We start from the raw sequence: 26,031 nt of genomic DNA, 5'->3' as shown, positions 1-26,031 counted from the left end.
AGGGCTTTGAAAGGCTGGTCATGGCTCACATCAACACCATTATCCCAGAAACCCTAGACCCACTCCACTTTGCATACCGCAGCAACAGATCCACAGATGATGCAATCTCTATTGCACTCCACACTGCCCTTTCCCACCTGGACAAAAGTAACACCTATGTGATAATGCTATTCATTGACTACAGCTCAGCGTTCAACACCATAGTACCCTCAAAGCTCATCACTAAACTAAGCTATGGACCCTAGAACTAAACACTTCCCTCTGCAACTGGATCCTGGACTTCCTGACGGGCCGCCCCCAGATGGTAAGGGTAGGTAACAACACATATGCCACGCTGATCCTCAACATAGAGGCCCCACAGGGGTGCGTGCTCAGTTCCCTCCCATACTCATGACTGCACGGCCAGGCACGACTCCAACACCATCATCAAGTTTGCCAATGACACAACAGTGGTAGGCCTGATCACCGACAACGACAAGACAGCCTATAGGGAGGTGGTCAGAGACCTGGCCGTGTGGTGCCAGGACAACAACCTCTCCCTCAACGTGATCAAGACAAAGGAGATGGACAGGAAAAAGAGGACAGAGCACGCCCCCATTCTCATCGACGGAGCTGTAGTGGAGCAGGTTGAGAGCTTCAAGTTCCTTGGTGTTGTTGGATTCTGGGTGAAACTTTGAACATTGTTATACTCAGAAGTATAGGAGCATTAGATACAAAAGAGACATGAGGGGTGCCATAATGAAGCTTGGGAGGGGGTGAGTGCAGGGAACACGATCGCATCTGGCAGTACTGAGAAATCGGTGAAGGCTCATATCACTTAGCGTGCCAGAGACCTACTAAGGTCTACTTTTAACAGATTGACCGGCCGCTGCCTGAGTGAGTGGAATTTGTTATTGGAGAGGTCTGAAATTGAGCTAGACAAGACAAAATGTTTTCAAACAATTGACACAGGAAATCCTTGAGGAGAGAGGAAGCTCCAAGAGGATGTACTGGAGATCGAATCGTAAACTCAAGAGATAAGGTCACTAGGTTACTGCAAGGTAATAGGTTAGTGTGCTTTTGTTGATGTGTGCGTGTGTGTGTGTGTGTGTGTGTGTGTGTGTGTGTGTGTGTGTGTGTGTGTGTGTGTGTGTGTGTGTGTGTGTGTAAGTAAGAGGTGGCGTGATGGCATGGGGAAAGGAGGATGTTGTTTATCTGGCCAAAAGTGTTTTATCTGATTGCGTAGGAAATGGTGTGCATCGGAGTGTGTATGTCTTACATTCTCCTGGAAGACGAAGACACTGAGCAGAGCAGTAACCTGTTCTGCAGTCAGATCGTTGAACAGACCATTGAACACCATCTCAGTCAGCAGCAGCTCATCAGCACTGGATCAAACAGAACACAGCTCTAAGATCAGTCACATTGTCAATACATTTGTTTTTTGTTTTTTTACAGCATGTTAATATACACCGAACAAAAATATAAATGCAACATGTAAAGTGTTGGTCCCATGTTTCATGAGCTGAAATAAAAGATCCCAGAAAAGTTTCATACGCACTTATTTCTCAATTTTGGGGCACAATTTTGTTCACATCCCTGTTATTGAGCATTTCTCATTGCCAAAATAATCCCTTCACTTGAAGTGTGGCATATCAAGAAGATTATTAAACAGCACGATCAATTCACAGGTGCACCTTGTACTGGGGACAATAAAACACCAAATCAAATCAAATCAAATTTTATTTGTCACATACACATGGTTAGCAGATGTTAATGCGAGTGTAGCGAAATGCTTGTGCTTCTAGTTCCGACAATGCAGTAATAACGAGCAAGTAATCTAACTAACAATTCCAAAAAAAACTACTGTCACACACAATGCCACAGATGTCTCAAGTTGAGGGAGCCTGAAATTGGCATGCCACAGGAATGTATCAATTCCTCAATTAATCATCCAGAAGGTGAGGTTAGTACAGGTGCATCAAAGCAGGGACCGAGACAGAAACTGTTTTTCAATCTCAAGGCCATCAGAGACTGTTAAAACAGCCATCACTAACATTGAGTGGCTGCTGCCAACATACTGACGCAATCTCTAGCCACTTTAATAATTAATAATTGGATGTAATAAATGTATCACCAGTCACTTTAAACAATGCCACTTTATATAAAGCTTACATACTCTACATTACTCATCTCATATGTATATACTGTACTCTATACCATCTACTGCATCTTGCCTATGTCGTTCGCTCATCCATATATTTATATGTACATATTCTTATTCATTCCTTTACACTTGTGTGTATAAGGTAGTTGTGAAATTGTTAGATTACTTGTTAAATATTACTGCACGGTAGGAACTAGAAGCACAAGCATTTCGCTACACTCGCATTAACATCTGCTAACCATGTGTATGTGACCAATAAAATTTTATTAGATTTTTAGAAGTACGGGCTACCTGGTCTGCGTGCAAATGTAGGCATTTAAATGTGCACATTTGGGGATCTGATAGCATTTCTGATTGGTTTAATGCACCACCACTTATGAGCTGTGGAGCTTCTCGTTCTGCCCCTGAACAGGAAGTTAACCCACTGTTCCTGATGGGTTAGGGCAGTGTGCAGTGTGGTTGAGATTGCATCGTCTGTGGACCTATTTGGGCGGTAAGCAAATTGGAGTGGGTCAAGGGTGTCAGGTAGGGTGGAGGTGATATGGTCCTTGACTAGTCTCTCAAAGCACTTCATGATGACGGATGTGAGTGCTACGGGGCGGTAGTCGTTTAGCTCAGTTACCTTAGCTTTCTTGGGAACAGGAACAATGGTGGCCCTCTTGAAGCATGTGGGAACAGCAGACTGGTATAGGGATTGATTGAATATGTCCGTAAACACACCGGCCAGCTGGTCTGCGCATGCTCTGAGGGCGCGGCTGGGGATGCCGTCTGGGCCTGCAGCCTTGCGAGGGTTAACACGTTTAAATGTCTTACTCACTTCGGCTGCAGTGAAGGAGAGACCGCATGTTTCCGTTGCAGGCCGTGTCAGTGGCACTGACAAAGCGGGCAAAAAAGTTATTTAGTCTGCCTGGGAGCAAGACATCCTGGTCCGTGACTGGGCTGGGTTTCTTCCTGTAGTCCGTGATTGACTGTAGACCCTGCCACATACCTCTTGTGTCTGAGCCATTGAATTGAGATTCTACTTTGTCTCTGTACTGGCGCTTAGCTTGTTTGATAGCCTTGCGGAGGGAATAGCTGCACTGTTTGTATTCAGTCATGTTACCAGACACCTTGCCCTGATTAAAAGCAGTGGTTCGTGCCTTCAGTTTCACACGAATGCTGCCATCAATCCACGGTTTCTGGTTAGGGAATGTTTTAATTGTTGCTATGGGAACGACATCTTCAACGCACGTTCTAATGAACTCGCACACCGAATCAGCGTATTCGTCAATGTTGTTGTCTGACGCAATACGAAACATCTCCCAGTCCACGTGATGGAAGCAGTCTTGGAGTGTGGAGTCAGCTTGGTCGGACCAGCGTTGGACAGACCTCAGCGTGGGAGCTTCTTGTTTTAGTTTCTGTCTGTAGGCAGGGATCAACAAAATGGAGTCGTGGTCAGCTTTTCCGAAAGGGGGCGGGGCAGGGCCTTATATGCGTCGCGGAAGTTAAAGTAACAATGATCCAGGGTCTTTCCACCCCTGGTTGCGCAATCGATATGCTGATAAAATTTAGGGAGTCTTGTTTTCAGATTAGCCTTGTTAAAATCCCCAGCTACAATGAATGCAGCCTCCGGATAAATCGTTTCCAGTTTGCAGAGAGTTAAATAAAATTCGTTCAGAGCCATCGATGTGTCTGCTTGGGGGGGATATATACGGCTGTGATTATAATCGAAGAGAATTCTCTTGGTAGATAATGCGGTCTACATTTGATTGTGAGGAATTCTAAATCAGGTGAACAGAAGGATTTGAGTTCCTGTATGTTTCTTTCATCACACCATGTCACGTTGGCCATAAGGCATACGCCCCCGCCCGTCTTCTTACCAGAAAGATGTTTGTTTCTGTCGGCGCGATGCGTGGAGAAACCCGCTGGCTGCACCGCTTCGGATTGCGTCTCTCCAGTTAGCCATGTTTCCGTGAAGCAAAGAACGTTACAGTCTCTGATGTCCCTCTGGAATGCTACCCTTGCTCGGATTTCATCAACCTTGTTGTCAAGAGACTGGACATTGGCAAGAAGAATGCTAGGGAGTGGTGCACGATGTGCCCGTCTCCGGAGTCTGACCAGAAGACCGCTTCGTTTCCCTCTTTTTCTGAGTCGTTTTTTTTTTTGGGTCGCTGCATGTGATCCACTCGGTTACACTGGTTGTAAGGCAGAACACAGGATCCGCATCGCGAAAAACATATTCTTGGTCGTACTGATGGTGAGTTGACGCTGATCTTATATTCAGTAGTTCTTCTCGGCTGTATGTAAAGAAACCTAAGATGACCTGGGGTACTAGTGTAAGAAATAACACGTAAAAAAACAAAAAACTGCATAGTTTCCTAGGAACGCGAAGCGAGGCGGCCATCTCTGTCGGCGCCGGAAGTACAAGTAAACTGCGTGGCCACGCACGCCTCCAACTCAATCATCAAGTTTGCGGACGACACAACAGTGGTAGGCTTGATTACCAACAACGACGAGACGGCCTACAGGGAGGAGGTGAGGGCCCTCGGAGTGTGGTGTCAGGAAAATAACCTCACACTCAACGTCAACAAAACTAAGGAGATGATTGTGGACTTCAGGAAACAGCAGAGGGAACACCCCCCCATCCACATCGATGGAACAGTAGTGGAGAGGGTAGCAAGTTTTAAGTTCCTCGGCATACACATCACAGACAAACTGAATTGGTCCACTCACACAGACAGCATCGTGAGGAAGGCGCAGCAGCGCCTCTTCAACCTCAGGAGGCTGAAGAAATTCGGCTTGTCACCAAAAGCACTCACAAACTTCTACAGATGCACAATCGAGAGCATCCTGGCGGGCTGTATCACCGCCTGGTATGGCAACTGCACCGCCCTCAACCGTAAGGCTCTCCAGAGGGTAGTGAGGTCTGCACAACGCATCACCGGGGGCAAACTACCTGCCCTCCAGGACACCTACACCACCCGATGCTACAGGAAGGCCATAAAGATCATCAAGGACATCAACCACCCGAGCCACTGCCTGTTCACCCCGCTGCCATCCAGAAGGCGAGGTCAGTACAGGTGCATCAAAGCTGGGACCGAGAGACTGAAAAACAGCTTCTATCTCAAGGCCATCAGACTGTTAAACAGCCACCACTAACATTGAGTGGCTACTGCCAACACACTGTCAATGACACTGACTCTACTCCAGCCACTTTAATCATGGGAATTGATGGGAAATGATGTAAATATATCACTAGCCACTTTAAACAATGCTACCTTATATAATGTTACTTACCCTACATTGTTCATCTCATATGCATACGTTGATACTGTACTCTATATCATCGACTGCATCCTTATGTAGTACATGTATCACTAGCCACTAACTATGCCACTTGGTTTACATACTTATCTCATATGTATATACTGTACTCGATATCATCTACTGTATCTTGCCTATGCTGCTCTGTACCATCACTCATTCATATATCCTTATGTACATATTCTTTATCCCCTTACACTGTGTATGACAGTAGTTTTTTTTGGAATAGTTAGTTAGATTACTTGCTCGTTATTACTGCATTGTCGGAACTAGAAGCACAAGCATTTCGCTACACTCGCATTAACATCTGCTAACCATGTGTATGTGACAAATAAAATTTGATTTGATTTGATTTGATCCTAGGCCATCATTGAAAATAAGAATTTGTTCTTAACTGACTTGCCTAGTTAAAGGTTAAAAATAAATATATTAAAAAGAAATCTTCACCTCGAACAGCAAGCAAACAAAGTGTGCTTTTACATCCATTGAGAATTACAATATTTCCTCAATTAATTTGAATAATCTTTCCAGCTCTATCCCTTTTGATAACCACTCAGCATGAAAAGGAAAAATATTAAAATCCAGTTGAACTGTCATAAAGTAGGCCTACCTGATTACTTCTTATCCCTTGCGCAAATAGCCTACAGCTGTGTCTGTTCTGAGCTCACAGGAGGTGGAAACTGAGGGCCCAGAATATTTTACACAATGTTCCAAGGAGCTTCAGGCCAGACCCAAGTTAATAGTTGACACAATGTTTCAAGCTGTTGCAAACAGGGCATGCATAGCCAATGTGATTTAAAGGATTTTAAAAGAGTGTATTTTAATTTGTATTTGTATTAATTTTTAGCCTCTTTCTCCCAATTTTAATTACGATCTTGTCCCATTGATGCAACTCCCCAACGGGCTCGGGAGAGGCGAAGGTTGAGTCATGCGTCCTATGAAACATGTCCCACCAAACTGCACTCCTTAACACTCGCCCGCTTAAACCGGAAGCCAACTGCACCAATGTGTCTGAGGAAACACAGTTCAACTGACGACCGAGGTCAGCCTGCAGGCGCCTGGCCCACCACAAGAAGTCGCTAGAACGCGATGAGCCAAGTAAAGCCCCCGCCGGCCAAACCCTCCCCTAACCCAGACGAAGCTGGGACAATTGTGCGCCTCCCTATAGGACTCCCTGCCATGGGTAGGTTGTGACAGCCTGGGATCGATCCCGGGTCTGTAGTGACGCCTCAAGCACTGCTTTGCCTTAAGACTGCTGCACCACTCGGGAGGCCCAGGATATTTATTTTTATCAGGTTGTTTTCTACCTGCAGGCTGCAATGTTTTCATTTGTTGGCTTTATAGGTTATTTTTACATAGATGGCAATTGTTACTTTATAGGTTTGTCTAATTTTCATTTGGATAGAATTTTGATTAACCACATGATAATGAGTCAGATACAAAGACATAAATAAAATTGTTGCACCTAAATGTGCATATGAAAACCAGAATTTGAACGCAGATCGGAAGAAATGGTAAGATAAATTGGCATTCCACATTAGAAAATTTGCCGACTCCTTGTGTAGCCTATTACTGGCAACTTCAGGAGCGTAATGGCGGAATCTGCGAAAGCCAGAAGGAGCGGGAGAATGGTCGGGACAGGTGAAGGTTTTTTCTTCTGATTATCTTGATCTCTGGCTCCCTCTTGAGTAATGTCAAATCAAATTTTATTTGTCACATACACATGGTTAGCAGATGTTAGTGCGAGTGTAGCGAAATGCTTGTGCTTCTAGTTCCGACAATGCAGTAATAACCAACAAGTAATCTAGCTAACAATTCCAAAACTACTACCTTATAGACACAAGTGTAAGGGGATAAAGAATATGTACATAAAGATATATGAATGAGTGATGGTACAGAGCGGCATTTGCAAAATACAGTAGATGGTATTGAGTGCAGTATATACATATGAGATGAGTATGTAAACAAAGTGGCATAGTTAAAGTGGCTAGTGATACATGTATTACATAAGGATGCAGTAGATGATATAGAGTACAGTATATACGTATACATATGAGATGAATGATGTAGGGTATGTAAACATTATATTAGGTAGCATTGTTTAAAGTGGCTAGTGATATATTTTACATAATTTCCCATCAATTCCCATTATTAAAGTGGCTGGAGTTGAGTCAGTGTGTTGGCAGCAGCCACTCAATGTTAGTGGTGGCTGTTTAACAGTCTGATGGCCTTGAGATAGAAGCTGTTTTTCAGTCTCTCGGTCCCAGCTTTGATGCACCTGTACTGACCTCGCCTTCTGGATGATAGCGGGGTGAACAGGCAGTGGCTCGGGTGGTTGTTGTCCTTGTTGATCTTTATGGCCTTCCTGTGACATCGGGTGGTGTAGGTGTCCTGGAGGGCAGGTAGTTTGCCCCCGGTGATGCGTTGTGCAGACCTCACTACCCTCTGGAGAGCCTTACGGTTGTGGGCGGAGCAGTTGCCGTACCAGGCAGTGATACAGCCCGACAGGATGCTCTCGATTGTGCATCTGTAGAAGTTTGTGAGTGCTTTTGGTGACAAGCCGAATTTCTTCAGCCTCCTGAGGTTGAAGAGGCGCTGCTGCGCCTTCTTCACGATGCTGTCTATGTGGGTGGACCAATTCAGTTTGTCTGTGATGTGTACGCCTAGGAACTTAAAAAACTTACTACCCTCTCCACTAATGTTCCATCGATGTGGATAGGGGGGTGTTCCCTCTGCTGTTTCCTGAAGTCCACAATCATCTCCTTAGTTTTGTTGACGTTGAGTGTGAGGTTATTTTCCTGACACCACACTCCGAGGGCCCTCACCTCCTCCCTGTAGGCTGTCTCGTCGTTGTTGGTAATCAAGCCTACCACTGTTGTGTCGTCCGCAAACTTGATGATTGAGTTGGAGGCGTGCGTGGCCACGCAGTCGTGGGTGAACAGGGAGTACAGCAGAGGGCTCAGAACGCACCCTTGTGGGGCCCCAGTGTTGAGGATCAGCGGGGTGGAGATGTTGTTGCCTACCCTCACCACCTGGGGCGGCCCGTCAGGAAGTCCAGTACCCAGTTGCACAGGGGCGGGGTCGAGACCCAGGGTCTCGAGCTTGATGACGAGCTTGGAGGGCACTATGGTGTTAAATGCCGAGCTGTAGTCGATGAACAGCATTCTCACATAGGTATTCCTCTTGTCCAGATGGGTTAGGGCAGTGTGCAGTGTGGTTGAGATTGCATCGTCTGTGGACCTATTTGGGCGGTAAGCAAATTGGAGTGGGTCTAGGGTGTCAGGTAGGGTGGAGGTGATATGGTCCTTGACTAGTCTCTCAAAGCACTTCATGATGACTGAAGTGAGTGCTACGGGGCGGTAGTCGTTTAGCTCAGTTACATTAGCTTTCTTGGGAACAGGAACAATGGTGGCCCTCTTGAAGCATGTGGGAACAACAGACTGGGATAGGGATTGATTGAATATGTCCGTAAACACACCAGCCAGCTGGTCTGCGCATGCTCTGAGGGCGCGGCTGGGGATGCCGTCTGGGCCTGCAGCCTTGCGAGGGTTGACACGTTTAAATGTTTTCCTCACGTCGGCTGCAGTGAAGGAGAGTCCATATGTTTTAGTTGCGGGCAGTGTCAGTGGCACTGTATTGTCCTCAAAGCGGGCAAAAAAGTTATTTAGTCTGCCTGGGAGCAAGACATCCTGGTCCGTGACGGTGCTGGTTTTCTTTTTGTAATCCGTGATTGACTGTAGACCCTGCCACATACCTCGTGTCTGAGCCGTTGAATTGAGATTCTACTTTGTCTCTATACTGACGCTTAGCTTGTTTGATTGCCTTGCGGAGGGAATAGTTACACTGTTTGTATTCGGTCATGTTTCCAGTCACCTTGCCCTGATTAAAAGCAGTGGTTCGCGCTTTCAGTTTCACGTGAATGCTGCCATCAATCCACGGTTTCTGGTTTGGGAATGTTTTAATCGTTGCTATGGGAACGACATCTTCAACGCACGTTCCAATGAACTCGCACACCGAATCAGCGTATTTGTCAATGTTGTCTTCTGACGCAATACGGAACATATCCCAGTCCACGTGATGGAAGCAGTCTTGGAGTGTGGAATCAGATAATTTTGTTTGATGTATATAACTGTTCTAAGTTGAACAACTCTGTTCGCAGCAGCTCATCAGCACTGGCTCATACACAGCAATAACACAGGTATCAGATCTGTCACAGTATTGTTACAGAGATTCAATAGCAAGGTAATATACACACTGTTCTAGGATCAATCATAGTATTATTACAGAGAGGGGTTTAATACAGCCTTAAACAGAATTATAACATAACCTTGCTTTTAAACAGGTTGCATGATAAGATTGGGCTCGGTACATCTGCTATTTTCTTGTTTTAGATTAGAACTACCTAAGATCGACATGTATCCATGTGGATGGGATTAAATCAGACTGGTGTAGGTTTTATTCTATGTCCTGTGCTTTTCATCATCATTACCAAAATACAAACTTTGGGGTAAAGTGTTACTGCTGCAGGTGTTCTTTTCCTTACCTGCTGATCTCACAGGCCACTCTGCCCTTCACCTCGATGACATCAGAGGAAGTAGCGAACCCCAGACGTCTCAGGACACGCTTCCTGCACTTCAGCTCGTCCATCTGCAGGACGGTCCTAGCCTTTTTCAGCTCCCGCTTGGCCCCTTTAATGTCCCCTGCAATCTGACAGAGAGACACGGGATAACATAACTGCTTAAAACATTAGCCTCTATTAAGGATAAAGAAAATAGTCTCTGTGAATCAAAAAGGGGCTTAGGCATTGCAGGGGGAGTTGCAATTGGAGCAGCAGAATTTTTAATACATTTTAAAGACCCAAATTTTTGTGTGTACAATTTCAGCATTTTTACACCAATTTCCTGCAATTCTCCATGGAGTCAAGATGCATTTTATCAGCTTTAAACTTAATTTCCTACAATTCTACACATTTTGCCATGGGGCGGAGAGAAAATGTTGCCGTTTTAAAGCAAATTTCTCAGGATTCTACATATTCTGCCACGAGGTGAGGGAAACTGTTGCCGTTTTCAAGATAATTCCCTGCAATTCCCTACATAGTCTATCGGTAAATAGCCCACCCAACTTTCCCTACCTCTTCCCCATACCATTTATATTTATTTACTTTTCTGCTCTTTTGCACACCAATATCTCTACCTGTACATGACCATCTGATCATTTATCACTCCAGTGTTAATCTGCAAAATAATTATTCGCCTACCTCCTCATGCCTTCTGCACACAATGTATATAGACTCTTTTTTTTCCTACTGTGTTATTGACCTGTTAATTGGTTTACTCTATGTGTAACTCTGTTCACACAGCTATGCTTTATCTTGGCCAGGTCGCAGTTGCAAATGAGAACTTGTTCTCAACTAGCCTACCTGGTTAAATAAAGGTGAAATAACAAATAAAAAAATTACAATTTTGCCACGGCTTATGCCGTTTTTCTGCTCAAACGTAAAAGCAATACTGTTAAATTCATATTTTCAATTACCCTGACGGTCTAGCTTTGATTTTGGTGATTGTTAGCGCACAAAGATTATATCATTATAAAAAATAACACACGTTCAAAAGTTTGGGGTCACTTAAAATGTCCTTGTTTTTTAAAGAAAAGCTAATATTTTGTCCATTAAAATCACATCAAATTGATCAGAAATACAGTGGATTTTTAAGGCTAATTGATCATTAGAAAACCTTTTTGCAATTATGTTAGCACAGTTGAAAACTGTTGTTCTGATTAAATAAGCAATAAAACTGGCCTTCAGACTGGTTGAGTATCTGGAGCATCAGCATTTGTGGATTCGATTACAGGCTCAAAATGGCCAGAAGCAAAGTACTTTCTTCTGAAACTCGTCACTCTATTCTTGTTCTGAGAAATGAACGCTATTCCCTGCGAGAAACACCAGTCTCAATGTCAGTGAAGAGGCGACTCCGGGATGCTGGCCTTCTAGGCAGAGTTGCAAAGAAAGGAAGATTGGGGGGAAAAGTGTTATGGACAGACAAATGTAAGTTAGAGGTGTTCGGATCACAATGAAGAAGAGAGATGCAGAAAAGTGCTTGACGCCATCTGTCAAGCATGGTGGAAACAATGTAATGTCTGGGGGTGCTTTGGTGGTAGTAAAGGGGGAGATTTGTACAGGCTAAAAGGGATCTTGAAGGAAGGCTACGCCATGCCTTGTGGACGGCGTTTAATTGGAGCCAATGTCCTCCTACAACAGGACAATGATCCAAAGCACCGTTTCAAACTATGCAAGAACTATTTAGGGAAGAAGCATTCAGCTGGTATTCTGTCTAATGGAGTGACCAGCACAGTCACCGGATCTCAACCCTATTGAGCTGTTGTGGGAGCAGCTTGACCGTATGGTACGTAAGAAGTGCCCATCAAGCCAACCCAAGTTGTGGGAGGTGCTTCAGGAAGCATGGGGTGAAATCTCTTCAGATTACATCAACAAATTGACAACTAGAATGCCAAAGGTCTGTAAGGCTGTAATTGCTGCAAATGGAGGATTTTTTGACAAAAGCTCAATTTGAAGGACACAATTATTATTTCAATAAAAAAAAAAATCATTATTTATAACCTTGCCAACATCTTGACTATATTTCCTATTCATCATTTTGCAACTCATTTCAAGTATGTTTTCATGGAAAACAAGGACATTTAAGCGCATCACCATTTTCTTTCCTACATACTTTATATCTGGTTTTAGTTTTACATTCTAAAAATGTATTTTAAATTCGTATATATAAAAAAACAAATAGATTAGACTTAGGCATCCAAAATATATGCTTAGGTGGCCCAGCCAAGTGCTTCTGTGGCAGAAAAATCCCTGCTCTCAGTGCAAACAACCCTTTAAATGTACTATTTTAAATCATATAAATCAAATGTTTTAATTGTAATGTAAATAGTCCAGTGGCCATTTGATTAATTATTCAGCAGTCTTATGGCTTTGGGGTAGGAGCAAGATATAGTTAACAGTTAACGTCCCGTTTGTAGGATAGTCTTGTACAGAGCTAATCCAGTTTATTCTCCAGCGATTGTACGTTGGCCAATAGATCGGACGGTAGAGGCGGGTTCCCCACTTGTCACCAAAGTCTCACAAGACACCCCCATCTCCCCCTCTGTATCAGTCTTTTCTTCACGCGAATGACGGGGATTTGGGCCTGGTTTCAGAGAAACAGTATTCTTTCGAGTCGGACTCATTAAAGAGAAAATCTTCATCCAGTTCGAGGTGAGTAATCACTGTTCTGATATCCAGAAGCTCTTTTGGGCGTATTTAAAAAAATAAAAATAAAAACTTTATATAACTAGGCAAGTCAGTTAAGAACAAATTCTTACTTACAATGACGGCCAAACCCGGACGACGCTGGGCCAAATGTGCACCGCCCTATGGGACTCCCAATCACGGTTGGATGTGATGCAGGCTGGATTCGAACCAGGTACTGCAGTGACGCCTCTTGCACCGAGATGCTGTGCTGCGCCACTCGGGAGCCCAGAGTGGAGACGGTAGTAGCAACATTATGTACAAAATAAGTTACAAACAATGCGAAAAAAAGGAGCATGTGTGTCTGTAAGGAGCATGTAATAAAGCACAGTTGGTTAGGAGCCCGTAAAACAGTAGCACAAAGCTGCCTTGCATGACTGAAGCTGCAAACTAAGGAATGAAATCCAATCAGATCTCAGCCCAGTCGGAACTGACACAGCTGAGACCAAGTGTTGGTTAATAGTCTCGGTCTGTCTTACAGGCCAGTTTGTTCCTCTCCGCCACACACCTTGTGTAACTGTCCCTGCTTAAGACCATTATCCAATTACAGGCTCACCCAACACCACTAGAACATGCTGCGGGGAGAGTTTGACAACATGGGATAGACAACAGCGGTGCTAGGCAACCTCCAGGTCCTGTGTTAGGCTACCTCCAGCTCTAGGCAATCCACTAAGGCAGAGGATATTTATTTTACACATTAATTGATATTGTAAAGCTGATTAGCAGATACTTAGGCATAACCCTACAAACTTATACTGTACTATGTCTTGAATTCAAGCCTAAGTCAATTACAACAAATGCACTAGAAATAGAATTTAACCAGCTTTGTGTTTCTAGTGAAAGTGTCTGCCTGCCGGTCTGTATGCATGTGTGTCCTGCTCTGGCAGGATTTGGACAAGATGTTATGCAGGCCGATACTTTGTGCAGTGGCATAGTCCCAGAAGCCAAGCAGAGGGTTGGAGATTAAATTTTTTATGAGCGCGTTTATTTTCATTTAGATTTTATTTCACCAGGTAGGCCAGTTGAGAATAAGTTCTCATTTACAACTGCGACCTGGCCCAGATAAAGCAAAGTATTGCGACAAAAACAACAGAGTTACACATGGGATAAACAAACGTATAGTCAATAACACAATAGAAAAATCTATATACAGGTTATATCCTGCCTGTTTGGCCCTGCCCGGGAGTATCGTCGGACATGGCCACAGTGTCTTCCGACCCCTCCTGTCTCAGCCTTCAGTATTTATGCTGCAGTAGTTTGTGTCGGGGTACTAGGTCCGTCTGTTGTATCTGGAGAATTTCTCCAGTCTTATCCGGTGTCCTGTGCGAATTGAAGTATGCCCTCTCTAAATGCTCTCTTTCTCTCAGAGGACCTGAGCCCTAGGACCATGCCTCAGAACTAACCGGCCTGATGACTCCTTGCTGTCTGTCCCCAGTCCACCTGGCTGTGCTGATGCTCCAGTTTCAACTGTTCTGCCTGCGGCTATGGAACCCCGACCTGTTCACCGGACATGCTACCTATCAAACCTGTTGTTTTCAACTCTCTAGAGACAGCAGGAGCGGTAGAGATACTCCAATGATCGGCTATGAAAAGCCAACTGACAATTACTCCTGAGGTTCTGACCTGTTGCACCCTCGACAACCACATTATTATTATTTGACCCTGCTGGTCATCTATGAACATTTGAACATCTTGCCCATGTACTGTTATAATCTCCACCTGGCACAGCCAGAAGAGGACTGGCCACCCCCCATAGCCTGGTTCCCTCTAGGTTTCTTCCTAGGTTCTGGCCTTTCAAGGGAGTTTTTCCTAGCCCCCGTGCTTCTACACCGGCATTGCTTGCTGTTTGGGGTTTTAGGCTGGGTTTCTGTACAGCACTGAGATATCAGCTGATGTAAGAAGGGCTTTATAAATACATTTTATTTGATTTTGTGCAAATGTAGTAAGATTAGGGAGCTAAGGCAATACATAATAATAATTTAGCATTAACACTGGAGTGAGAGGTGCAGATGATGTGCAAAATAAAATTTAAAAAAACAATATGGGGATGAGGTAGTTGGGTGTGCTATTTACAGATGGGCTGTGTACAGGTACAGTGATCGGTAAACTGCTCTGACAGTTGATGCTTAAAGTTAGTGAGGGAGATATGAGTATCCAGCTTCAGTGATTTTTGCAATTCGTTCCAGTCATTGGCAGCAGAGAACTGGAAGGAAAGGTGGCCAAAGGAGGTGTTGGCTTTGCAGATGACCAGTGAAATATACCTGCTGGAACGCGTGCTACGGGTGGGTGTTGCTATGGTGACCCGTGAGCTGAGATATGGTCGGGCTTTACCTAGCAAAGACTTATAGATGACCTGGAGCCAGTGGGTTTGGCGACGAATATGTAGTGAGGGCCAGCCAAAGAGAACGTACAGGTCGCAGTGGAGGGTAGTATAAGGGGATTTGGTGACAAAACGGATGGCACTGTAATAGACTTCATCCAGTTTGCTGAGTAGAGTGTTGGATGCTATTTTGTAAATGACATCGCCAAAGTCAAGGATCAGTAGAATAGTCCGTTTTACGAGGGTATGATTGAGGGAAGGAGGCTTTGTTGCGAAATAGGAAGCCGATTCTAGATTTAATTTTGGATTAGAGATGCTTAATGTGAGCCCGGAAAGAGAGTTTACAGTCTCAAACACCAAGGTATTTGTAGTTGTCCACATATTCTAAGTCAGAACCGTCCAGAGTAGTGATGATTGTCGGGCGGGCGGGTGCGAGCAGCAATCGGTTGAAGAGCATGCATTTAGTTTTACTAGCATTTAAAAGCAGTTGGAGACCACAGAAGGAATGTTATATGGCATTGAGGCTTGTTTTGAGGTTAACAGTGTCCAAAGGGCCAGATGTATACAGAATGGTGTCGTCTGCGTAGAGGTGGATCAGAGAATCACCTATACAGAATCACCTATATCATGTATACAGAGAAGAGAGTCGGCCCGAGAATTGAACCCTGTGGCACCCCCATAGAGACTGCCAGAGGTCCGGACAACAGGCCCTCCGATTTGACACACTGAACTCTGAGAAGTAGTTGGTGAACCAGGCAAGGCAGTCATTTGAGAAGCCAAGGCTATTGAGTCTGCCAATAAGAATGCAGTGATTGACAGAGTCGAAAGCCTTGGCCAGGTTGATAAAGACAGCTGCACTGTACTGTCTTTTATGGATGGCAGTTATGATATCGTTTAGGACCTTGAGCGTGGCTGAGGTGCACCCATGACCAGCTCAGAAACCAGATTGCATAGTGGAGAATGTATGGTGGGAATCGAAATGGTCGGTGATCTGTTTGTTACCTTGGCTTTCGAATATTTTAGAGAAGGCAGGGCAGGATAGATATAGGTATGTAGCAGTTTGGGTCTAGAGTGTCTCCCCCTTTGAAGAGCGGGATGACCGCGGCAGCTTTCCAATTCCAGGTATTGTAGCCCAAGAATTAGCTGGTAGACCTCTTCGGCTAGCCAGGAGATGGGCCTTGCTCGAGGCTAGCTCAAGGCTATCTGGTGCTTGCTTCGGGACAGAGGCGTTAGCCAGCAGTAGCCACTCCGTTGCAGCTAACTGCGATGATCCGGTGTAATGGTCCAGAGCTTGCGGCAGGAACATGGTAGAGAAAAAGCAGTCCGATATACTCTGGGTTGATATCACGCTGTGCAGACTGGCAGGTATTGACCGAGCTGAAGCTAGCTGGCGTCCGAGTTAAAGGTGAAGACCGCTAGCAGTGGCTAACTGACTACCAGCTAGTAGCTAGTTAGCTTCTGATGGGGGTTCCGGTTCTAAAGTATAAAAATAGCAGATCTGTACCACATTGGGTGAGGCGGGTTGCAGGAAAGTATATTCAGTCCGTAGATGGAAAGTGAGATTAGTATACGAAAAAAAACCAAGGAAAACGACTATTTACACGGGACAAGACAAAACACACGTCCGACTGCTACGCCATCTTGGATTATTATGGGTGTAATTCTCAAGTCTTGCCAAATCAAACACAGTGTGTTTGTAATCTGGTTTATAGGGCTTTGTCCCTCCCCATGCACAGATATGTAATATATCTCACACACATCGATTGCGCAGAGGTCACAGAGGTCATGACCAAGGCCACTTGTAGGAGCAGGGCCCGTTTCACACTACAGAGCTAACTTTAACCAAGCCGAGCTGTACTGTACTGACCTGGCTACACATTCACCATATGTGCTGAACTTGAACTGGGAAAAAGGGCAGTGCGGAATGGAAAATATAATACCCAAGCCAGCAAAGTCGGACTACAGCTGGGACTTAACACTAATGCTTTCACAGGCACCTGGCCGCAAAATTAGATTCATTTTTCTCCCTTATTTCTTTGAAATCTCCTCCTCTGCATTTCAAAGCTAGCCAATTAGAAAGACAAAGATTTGGTATACAACCTTCACCACAGTGTTCTCCACTCAATATAATATATATGTTTATAGATGTTGTTTATTTGGTGTATTGCAAAAAAAGGTTCAATATAATAATATAATAAGTAAACTTGAGTTTACTGACTTCAAAGATGCCACATTCAAGGCCTCCATCCCCCACTTAGTCTGACTGCTGCTCTGTGGCTCACCATCTAGAGGTGTGAATACCCAGCCAGCCTACAAGTAGATGGTAAGTGCTTTACTGCTGAAAGGGACTTGGGACCAGCAGCACAATCTTGTGTAGAGGGTGTGTTGTAAGTCCAGTCATTGTAAATAATGTGTCATTTTTTTACTTTGTGTTTGTGGTGTGTACACTTATGACATTTGATCAGTGTTGGCTGCTAACACGGCCCTTATCTTAAATATTTCACATGTATTTGGAGACATTGGATCAGCATTCTTGTTGGGTCTGCTGTTAGTACATTTTCATAATGTATGACATTCCTGGGAGTGCGTAAACTTGTATTTTTTATTGGCATAGCATTTTTGTACGTTTTCTGTAGTTATGTTCTTGAAAATGTAGCAATTTACCAATTCAGACACTTTGGTACATTTGGGCAAATAGTGACAGACACCTGGGTGACTTCATTCTAAATGTTACGTGGATTGTTCATTCTTCAAGTATTCAGTTTAAACTTTGCGCAAACACTGTTGCCCTCTTGTGGACACCATCTAAATTACATCCAGCTTCAAGGCTAGATGTGTGACCTTTCTCTTGCATTTCAGAGACAGTACAACAAATATAGGTTGTTTTTTTCTTTGTATTTTCTTCTACCAGATCTATTGCGTTATATTCTCCTACATTAATTTCACATTTCCACAAACTTCAAAGTGTTTCCTTTAAAATGGTACCAAGAAGATGCATATCCTTGTTTCAGGGCCTGAGCTACGGGCAGTTAAGTTTGGGTACGTCATTTAAGGCGAAATTAGAAAAAAATGCGGCTGATCCCTAACAAGTTCATTTCTTCAGGATTGGTTTCCGGTCAACGGGACCGTTGTAAATCATGTAGCGCAATGTCATGTATGCTGATTTTAGCGGAAAATTTTTTTGTGGTACATATCGGCTGAAAGCTTAAATTCTTGCTAATCTAACCGCATTGTCCTATTTACAGTAACTATGACTGTGAAAAATGCCATGCTATTGTTTGAGGAGAGCACAAAACAAAAAAACACTTCACCACGACAGGTTTGATACATTCACATCTAAAGGTGAAATATGTACTTACATTCTGAAATCTTGCTCTGATTTGTCATCCTAAGGGTCCCAGAAATAACATGTCATCATATACTAAAAAGGTCCACATAGCGATCGATTTTGTATTTCCACCCGTACAACTTGCAAAGAAAGAAATCTGTGAAAATCTAATGCCAAACGTTGTTTCAACCAGTCAAATTACAGTCATATTTATTAATCAGACACCCTCAAATGTAACCAGACTTCACGATATTGTTTGGCATTTAGTATATCCAATAGGACACCAATTTTAGTAAGGGATGACACGGGCGGTGTTCACTTGATTGACTAACTTTGTCAAACGAGCACCAATCGTGTTCAAACCAAGCTAGCTACATAGCCAATGAGCTGGGCTTTATGAGAGTATGTGGAAACCCAGTATCCGTCGCACAATCATCCAGTAAACCTTGCGCCAGGAAGCTAGTTCCTCTTGTACATTCATGCAAGAATATGGCGAAGCGCGTTACATGCTGACCAGACCGGACACGTCGCTTGCGTCGCAAAATAAATGTAGAAATCCATGTTATTCAATTACTGCGCGCACACACTGCTCGCACGCGCCAATGGGCGTCTGCGACGCCAAGGGCTAAAATAGAAGTCGTTCCTATTTCTGACACAGATCACGCTGAAGGTAATCTCCTCATTGGTTTATAGAAGCAGGTGCCATCTCATTGGTTATACCCACGTGGGTGATTGAAAGACGAACTTTGTTGCCGGTTGTCGGGGTAATACAATGAAAGTTTAGATGCGATCACCATATAAGTTCAAAGATGAAAAAGCCTGGAAGGAGGAGAGATGATGAGAAACGATTCGGTTGGCCGTTTTATGTGTGGATTAATTGTCAGAGTTGAGGTCCTTGTGCATTTCAGGTAAAATAACAACTCAATGTTTATATCCCAGGACAAATTAGCTAGCAACAACAAGTTAGCTAAATAGGACAAATTAACGTTAGCTAGCAAGTGCAAATTAGCTAAATTGCCATACATGTTTAATGCTTTTCGACCTGTCCCCAAATTAATGTCATTGGTTCAGTTTGTTTTGATATTTGAACCTGCATGTCGTGATCGCGTTTGGTGTGGGGGGGGGGGCAAAATACATTTATGCACAATAGCGCACGCGCGCAGCCGGTTTGGGTTCCGTGTTAAGCATACCTGTGAGTTATGAAAGTTATGAAAACGAAGTGTTTTGCAAATGTTGAACTTACAATATGGCTACTAATATTGGAAAAGCTAAATCAAAGTCCAAGTATACAGATTTTGGACGATAGTCTTGCAGAAAAATGTAATCGACAACAGCTAAATGAGAGGATGCTAACGTTAGACGGGTAAGTGAAATAGGAGTCTTTATATTCTCTTATATTGCATCACATCTGGCCATGATTGGTAGTCCCATAGGGAGGCGCACAATTGGCCCAACGTCGTTCGGGTTTGGCGTCATTGTAAATAAGAATTTGTACTGACTTGCCTAGTTAAATAAAGGTCAATTAAAAAGATGAACAGTCGTTTGGTGCTGAATGTTCTGCCAAAATGTGAGTAAGTGAATGAGAGCCAGATCCAATATTATTTTCCTCTGATACTCATCCTGTGCTTGTTTATGTCAGTACATTACTGACAGAACGTTGTATGGTCCCCTGCCACACACACACCGCAGTGTGGTCCTACAGGACATGAACCAACCATCCAAAATAACACCACCCCACCCATGCTCACCAGGGCTTTCTTCTCGCAGAGGGAGTAGACAGCCTCCAGGCTGGGGTCAGAGTGCATGGGGTGGGAGTACATCCTGTGTTCGAATGCCTCCACCTTCTGGATGATCTTCTTCAGGCCTGGGTCCTTGATGCCCATGTCATCAATGGGGTCCAGCAGGGGAACTCCGTCTGGGAAGCGCTTCTGCACCTCCTGTGTGGTGGAGAAGGGACCAGAGAATGAAGCATAAGAACAGCTTTAATGAAAGTAAAATACAATAAAACTATATATAACCGTCTCCAATGTCCCAGCCTGTTTTCATGGAATAAAACTGATTTCTGAGTAGCTTGAGCAATAGTGTTAATGGTTGAGAAAGGCATTGATGAACACAAGGCTGTGTCTCTCACCTGTATGGATTTCAGCATGCTCTGTCTGTTGTCATAAGGCCGGAGGTCTTTGGGGATGTAGAGACGGACTGAACTGATAGAGGTCAAGAGGCGGAGCATCACAGGAACCACCTGATCACAAAGACAAATAGTATATTATTTTATGTATACAGTTCATCTCTAAATATATTAGTATCTATTTAGTATCCAACATGGTAGCCATCATCGACTGCAGCAGGAGATCCTGAACACTTAATGGGGGTTTTAAACACAAATACAGCACTAAAACGCAATCCTGACTGCTGCTATGTCTACAAGTCTGTGGGATCTTAATCTTAGCACACCTGATTTAACCTTTCCAGTTTAAATCAAACTTGTTCCCCTAGCCTGTACTTCTAGTTAATGCAGCATAAGGCATTTAGCAGAAGCCAGCCCAGAGAGCAGGACCAGGAAGTGTTTTAGCTGGAGTTTATTGGCTCCTCAGAGATAATATGAGCCAAGAGGCAGCCAGGCAGCTGAAGTACTCTTGATGTAGACACAGAGCTCAGGGGTTTAGGACTGGTTGACAGAACTAAATAACACAAGACACTGGGACTCTAAAGGGACTAGCGTACAATTGAGGGAAAATATGCCGCAACAGCAGAGGCAGTTTTAATGCATGGAATTCGGTGGATCTGGGTTCAAATACCACTTGAGATCATTCAAATACTTTGAGTGTATCCTTTAACCTGCCTGGAGGGCCAGGTGGTGGGCAGGGTTTGTACTTTAGGGGCTGTTCTATTGGTCCATTAAGCCAAGCAAACTTAAGTCAAATGTGCAGCAGCAACAGCTAATGAAATCAGGTAAAAAATAACACTGTGGGAGTGTGTGAATATGAACTCTTAACTGAAAGAGATCTAAGAGTTTGGAAGGTGTTTATATTACATGTTTTGAATGAGGAGCATCTTTTCCAACCACACAAGCATGGTATGTTTCAATCTGAGAATGAAGGAACGTCTTAAATGGCTCTAAATTAGATACCATTTTAGAAAATGTATCTTAAAATCAAGAGGATATGCAGTATAGCCAAACATTATTCCATTTAATTGTGTGGATGTTGCTTTAAGTTGAAGAGAAGCTCTCTAGGACACAGCCCAGCAGCAGTTTGACCACTAACACCTTGGCCATGTTTGATTTCCTTCAGTCTCAAGGACAGTTAGTAACCCCTCCCATAATGATTGTGTGTGGACTACATTCTAGAATGTATTAATTTTGGATTCCATCCTACTGCTGACCACCAAACTAGGAGTATATAGTGTCCAGTCGTCACAGCAATGCATACACATGGACTATTTCTCAATTGGCACCTATTGGATCTCTGGCCCCGTGTGAGGCCATACAGGGTCAAATGTAGTGCACTAGAATAGGGTGCTACTTCTGACAGAGCCATGGCGTTTTCCATCATATGCACACCTGCATTTCACCCTTCTCCCCAGTGGCAGCAGGTTTAGCAGCCTCTGTAGCTGCATTCTTCACACTCTCCTGACTACAGTGGACCAGCACCTCCACCACGTACAGAGGGTCTGCATCACCTGTACTGGCCTGGAGAAGAAAAACATACATACTCAACATGGGCACGACACTAAGCTGAAGGACAACACGTACATTACACAAAGGCCAAAACATAAGCGATAAACTATATCTACTTTGTAGTTACTTTAAATACTAAATGTTATGTTTTCAAATATACTTTCTGATAACATTCAACAAACTCAGCAAAAAAGAAGTCTCTTTCTCAGGACCCTGTCTTTCAAAGAAAATTAGTAAAAATCCAAATAACTTCACAGAGCTTCATTGTAAAGGGTTTAAACACTGTTTGCCATGCTTGTTCAATGAACCATAAACAATTAATGAACATGCACCTGTGGAACGGTCGTTAAGACACTAATAGCTTACAGACGGTAGGCAAATAAGATCACAGCTATGAAAACTTAGGACATTAAAGAGGCCTTTCTACTGACTCTGAAAAACACCAAAATAAAGATGCCCAGGGTCCTTGCTCATCTGCGTGAACGTGCCTTAGGCATGCTGCAAGGAAGCATGAGGACTGCAGCTGTGGCCAGGGCAATAAGTTGCAATATCCGTACTGTGAGACGTCTAAGGCAGCGCTACAGGGAGACCGACAGCTGATTGTCCTCGCAGAGGCAGACCACGTGTAACACCTGCACAGAATCAATACATCCGAACATCACACCTGCGGGACAGGTACAGGTACAACAACTGCCTGAGGTACACCAGGAACGAACAATCCCGCCATCAGTGCTCAGAATATTCGCAATAGGCTGAGAGAGACTGGACTGAGGGCTTGTAGGCCTGTTGTATCACCGGCAACAACATCGCCTATGGGCACAAATCCACCATCGCTGGAACAGACAGGACTGGCAAAAAGGTGATCTTCACTGCCGAGTCGCGGTTGTGTCTCACCAGGGGTGATGGTTGGATTCGAGTTTTTCGTCAAAGGAATGAGCGTTACACCGAGACCTGTACTCTGAAGTGGGATCAATTTGGAGGTGGAGGGTCTGTCATGGTCTGGGAGAGTGTGTCACAGCATCATCGGACTGAGCATGTCATTGTATGCAATCTCAACGCTGTGCGTTATACAGGGAAGACATCCTCCTCCCTCATGTGGTACCCTTTCTGCAGGCTCATCCTTACATGACACTCCAGCATGACAAAGCCACCAGCCATACTGCTCATTCTATGCGTGAGTTCCTGCAAGACAGGAATGTCAGTGTTCTGCCATGGCCAGCGAAGAGCCCAGATCTCAATCCCATTGAGCACGTCTGGGACCTGTTGGATCGGGGGTGAGGGCTAGGGCCATTCCCCCCAGAAATGTCTGGGATCTTGCAGGCACCTTGGTGGAAGAGCGGGGTAACCGCTCACAGCAAGAACTGGCAAATCTGGTGCAGTCCATGAGAAGGAGATGCTCTGCAGTACTTAATTCAGCTGGTGGCCACACCAGATACTGACTGTTACTTTTGATTTTGACCCCCCCCCCCTTTCTTAAGGGACACATTTTTCCATGTCTGTGGAACTTGTTCAGTTTATGTCTCAGTTGTTGAATCTTGTTGTGGTCATACAAATATTTACACGTTAAGTTTGCTGAAAATAAAGTTTTTTTAAAATCCATATTACCTTGACGTTTGACTTCTTTGAGAAATTAACGACTACGCCCCATCCAAAGTCAACTTCTTCGTTTTTGACCTGTAAAAAAGGGTCAACGCAATTGGCACATCTGTATGTTCAGCAATAACCATAATAGTTCCTTATCTGAGCAAAACTAAGTGGTTTCTACCTGCGGAAGCCTTATTAAACAGAACAATGACAAAGTAGATGGGAAATGGTAGAGCACAAGTTGTCTGTGTGGGTGTGCAATATAGAAATATTTCAGTTGGTGGTGTTGGCTGTGGTATGAGTGCTATTTGTTTCTAACCTTGACCAATCTACCAGGCTGGAGGAAAGGAAGGCAGTACTTGGGTTTGTGGACAAACTCTTCGATCTCTTTGCCCAGTTTAGCCAGCTGCTGGCGGATCTTATAGTAAGTGACCACACTCTCCTCGTTGGGGATCTCTATGGCGTTATACATCTTCTCCAGCTTCCCCATCTCTGTGGAGTTAAAACAGAGTTCAATCATACCCAGAGAAAAACTAGAATGGGGATTCTCGTACTCTATTCTAATTCTAAGGTGATCATAGCAAACCTAACACATTGTCCACAGCGGTGGTCAAACGACACAGAAATAGCACCTAATGTTGCCATGTACAGTGTGTACAAAACATTAAGAACACCTTGCTAACATTGAGATGCTTGCTTGGCGGTCAGTGCATCAATACTGGTATACCAGGCAGCCCTAAGTGACATCAGTAAGGGACCATAGCTTTCACCTGGATTCACCTGGTCAGTCTACGCCATGGAAAGAGCAGGTGTTCATGTTTTGTACACTCAGTGTATAGAGTTCAGATGCTCAAAGATAAAACATGCATTTACAAAACATTACTTGTGCTATACTTAGCCAGACCAAATCAACAGAACAGAACATTATTCAAATTAATTTACCAAGTTGAATCAAAGCACCACTGGCAGGGGAATTCCTATGAAAGAGGATCCGAGAATTACATATAGGACTAGAGTTGAGAAGTTGTCTGCACTCACTCTCTACGACGCCGGGCACAGCCCTGTAGTGCTGAAACTGGTAGAAAGACTTCTCCAGCATGTACTCCGGGTTGATCTCCTCCACCCGCAGCAGGTTGAGAACCATGTTGTAGGTGAGGTGGAAGGCACTGTTGAGAGGGTCAGCTGAGCCCTGTGGAGAGCGGGAGGAGAGAGGAAGGTTAAACAGGTCGCTATTCAGCAGGTTGAGGACCATGTTGTAGGTGAGGTGGAACAGGAGAGGAAGTAAGGCTGAGCGATACATCAAATGAATTCGATTAACTCGAATGTTTGTTTTTATGTGCGAATTTCCAAATTCCTGTCAAGCGGTTTCAACTCGCTATTTGCATTTGAGGTTTGGTCCAACAGAATGGGTCATATGGACACAAACACATTGAGACATTACACTGTAATAGAGAAGTTACCCTTTCTATCTACACCATTTTAATGTCTCAACTACTCAAATTGTGCGCAGAACAGACACTGCTAAAACTAAAGTATCAATGAACATTGATTCTGGAAAATGAATGCTCAGGTTGCAGTACCGCCATCAGCTTTTAAGCCAAAGACTTATACTAGCTGTCTAGTCTGTTCTATAAAAGTGTAATAAGCATAAAACAATTATATAAGGAATTGGTAACATGTTCTCATTCTGAAAAATGAGGCAGGTCATTTATTTCAACATCTGAACAAATTGGACAGACTAGCATGCTGTTCAAATGGTTGGAGACGGCTGTGTTCATAATTCAACTGTTCTGATGTGTTCGCAAGTAAATAGATCCAAGTAGGCTAAACTTTAAGTATAAAGATTAGCTGGCTACTCACTAGCACGTGGACTTGTGCTTGAGAGATTGTGTATGAGACCCGTGTTCATTGTTCTATAATGCCTGCTTCAAGAAGTTAGTCATTATTCGTACATTGTGCATGGTTCTGGTCAAATTTGTAACAAAAAGGGTATTTTCATAGACCGACTTAAACAAAAAAGCACGTTAAACTATTTGATTAAATAATATTTTTAGTGTGGCTTATATTTAGCATTAAAAAAAACTGTACATGAGATATACACTACATGGCCAAAAGTGTGTGGACACCTGTGCATCAAACATTTCATTCTAAAATCATTGACATTCATTTGGAGTTGGTCCCCCCTTTGCTGCGATAACAGCCTCCACTCTTCTGGGAAGGCTTTCCACTTGATGTTGAAACATTGCTGCGGGAATTGCTTCCATTCAGCCACAAGAGCATTAGTGAGGTCGGGCGCTAATGTTGGGCAATAAGGCCTGGCTTGCATTCTGCGCTCCAATTCATCCCAAAGGTGTTCACATTTTTTTATATATTT

At 43.9% G+C, this 26,031-nt stretch overlaps 1 protein-coding gene across 2 annotated transcripts in view; it reads right to left on the bottom strand.

Moving 5' to 3' along the window:
- LOC112257290 (exosome RNA helicase MTR4) overlaps positions 1-26,031 on the bottom strand; it is a 59,953-nt gene that overhangs the window by 5,822 nt on the left and 28,100 nt on the right. The window contains exons 15-22 of one of the 2 annotated variants that reach the window (XM_042326582.1): positions 24,696-24,846; positions 23,977-24,149; positions 23,679-23,747; positions 21,957-22,085; positions 20,526-20,636; positions 20,143-20,331; positions 9,990-10,153; positions 1,259-1,364 (exon numbers count right to left, since the gene is read on the bottom strand). In XM_042326582.1, coding sequence (XP_042182516.1) covers positions 1,259-1,364; positions 9,990-10,153; positions 20,143-20,331; positions 20,526-20,636; positions 21,957-22,085; positions 23,679-23,747; positions 23,977-24,149; positions 24,696-24,846 — 1,092 coding nt within the window. Of the gene's footprint in view, positions 1-1,258; positions 1,365-9,533; positions 9,619-9,989; positions 10,154-20,142; positions 20,332-20,525; positions 20,637-21,956; positions 22,086-23,678; positions 23,748-23,976; positions 24,150-24,695; positions 24,847-26,031 lie in introns of those variants that run through there. The other variant, XM_024430780.2, reaches the window with a different exon arrangement.

This window comes from Oncorhynchus tshawytscha, linkage group LG09 (assembly GCF_018296145.1).
Source record: "Oncorhynchus tshawytscha isolate Ot180627B linkage group LG09, Otsh_v2.0, whole genome shotgun sequence".
In the NCBI taxonomy this organism is placed as follows: Eukaryota; Metazoa; Chordata; class Actinopteri; order Salmoniformes; family Salmonidae; genus Oncorhynchus; species Oncorhynchus tshawytscha.
The sequence above is the reverse complement of the archived record's forward strand: the minus strand, read 5'-3'. Positions and strand labels throughout refer to the sequence as shown.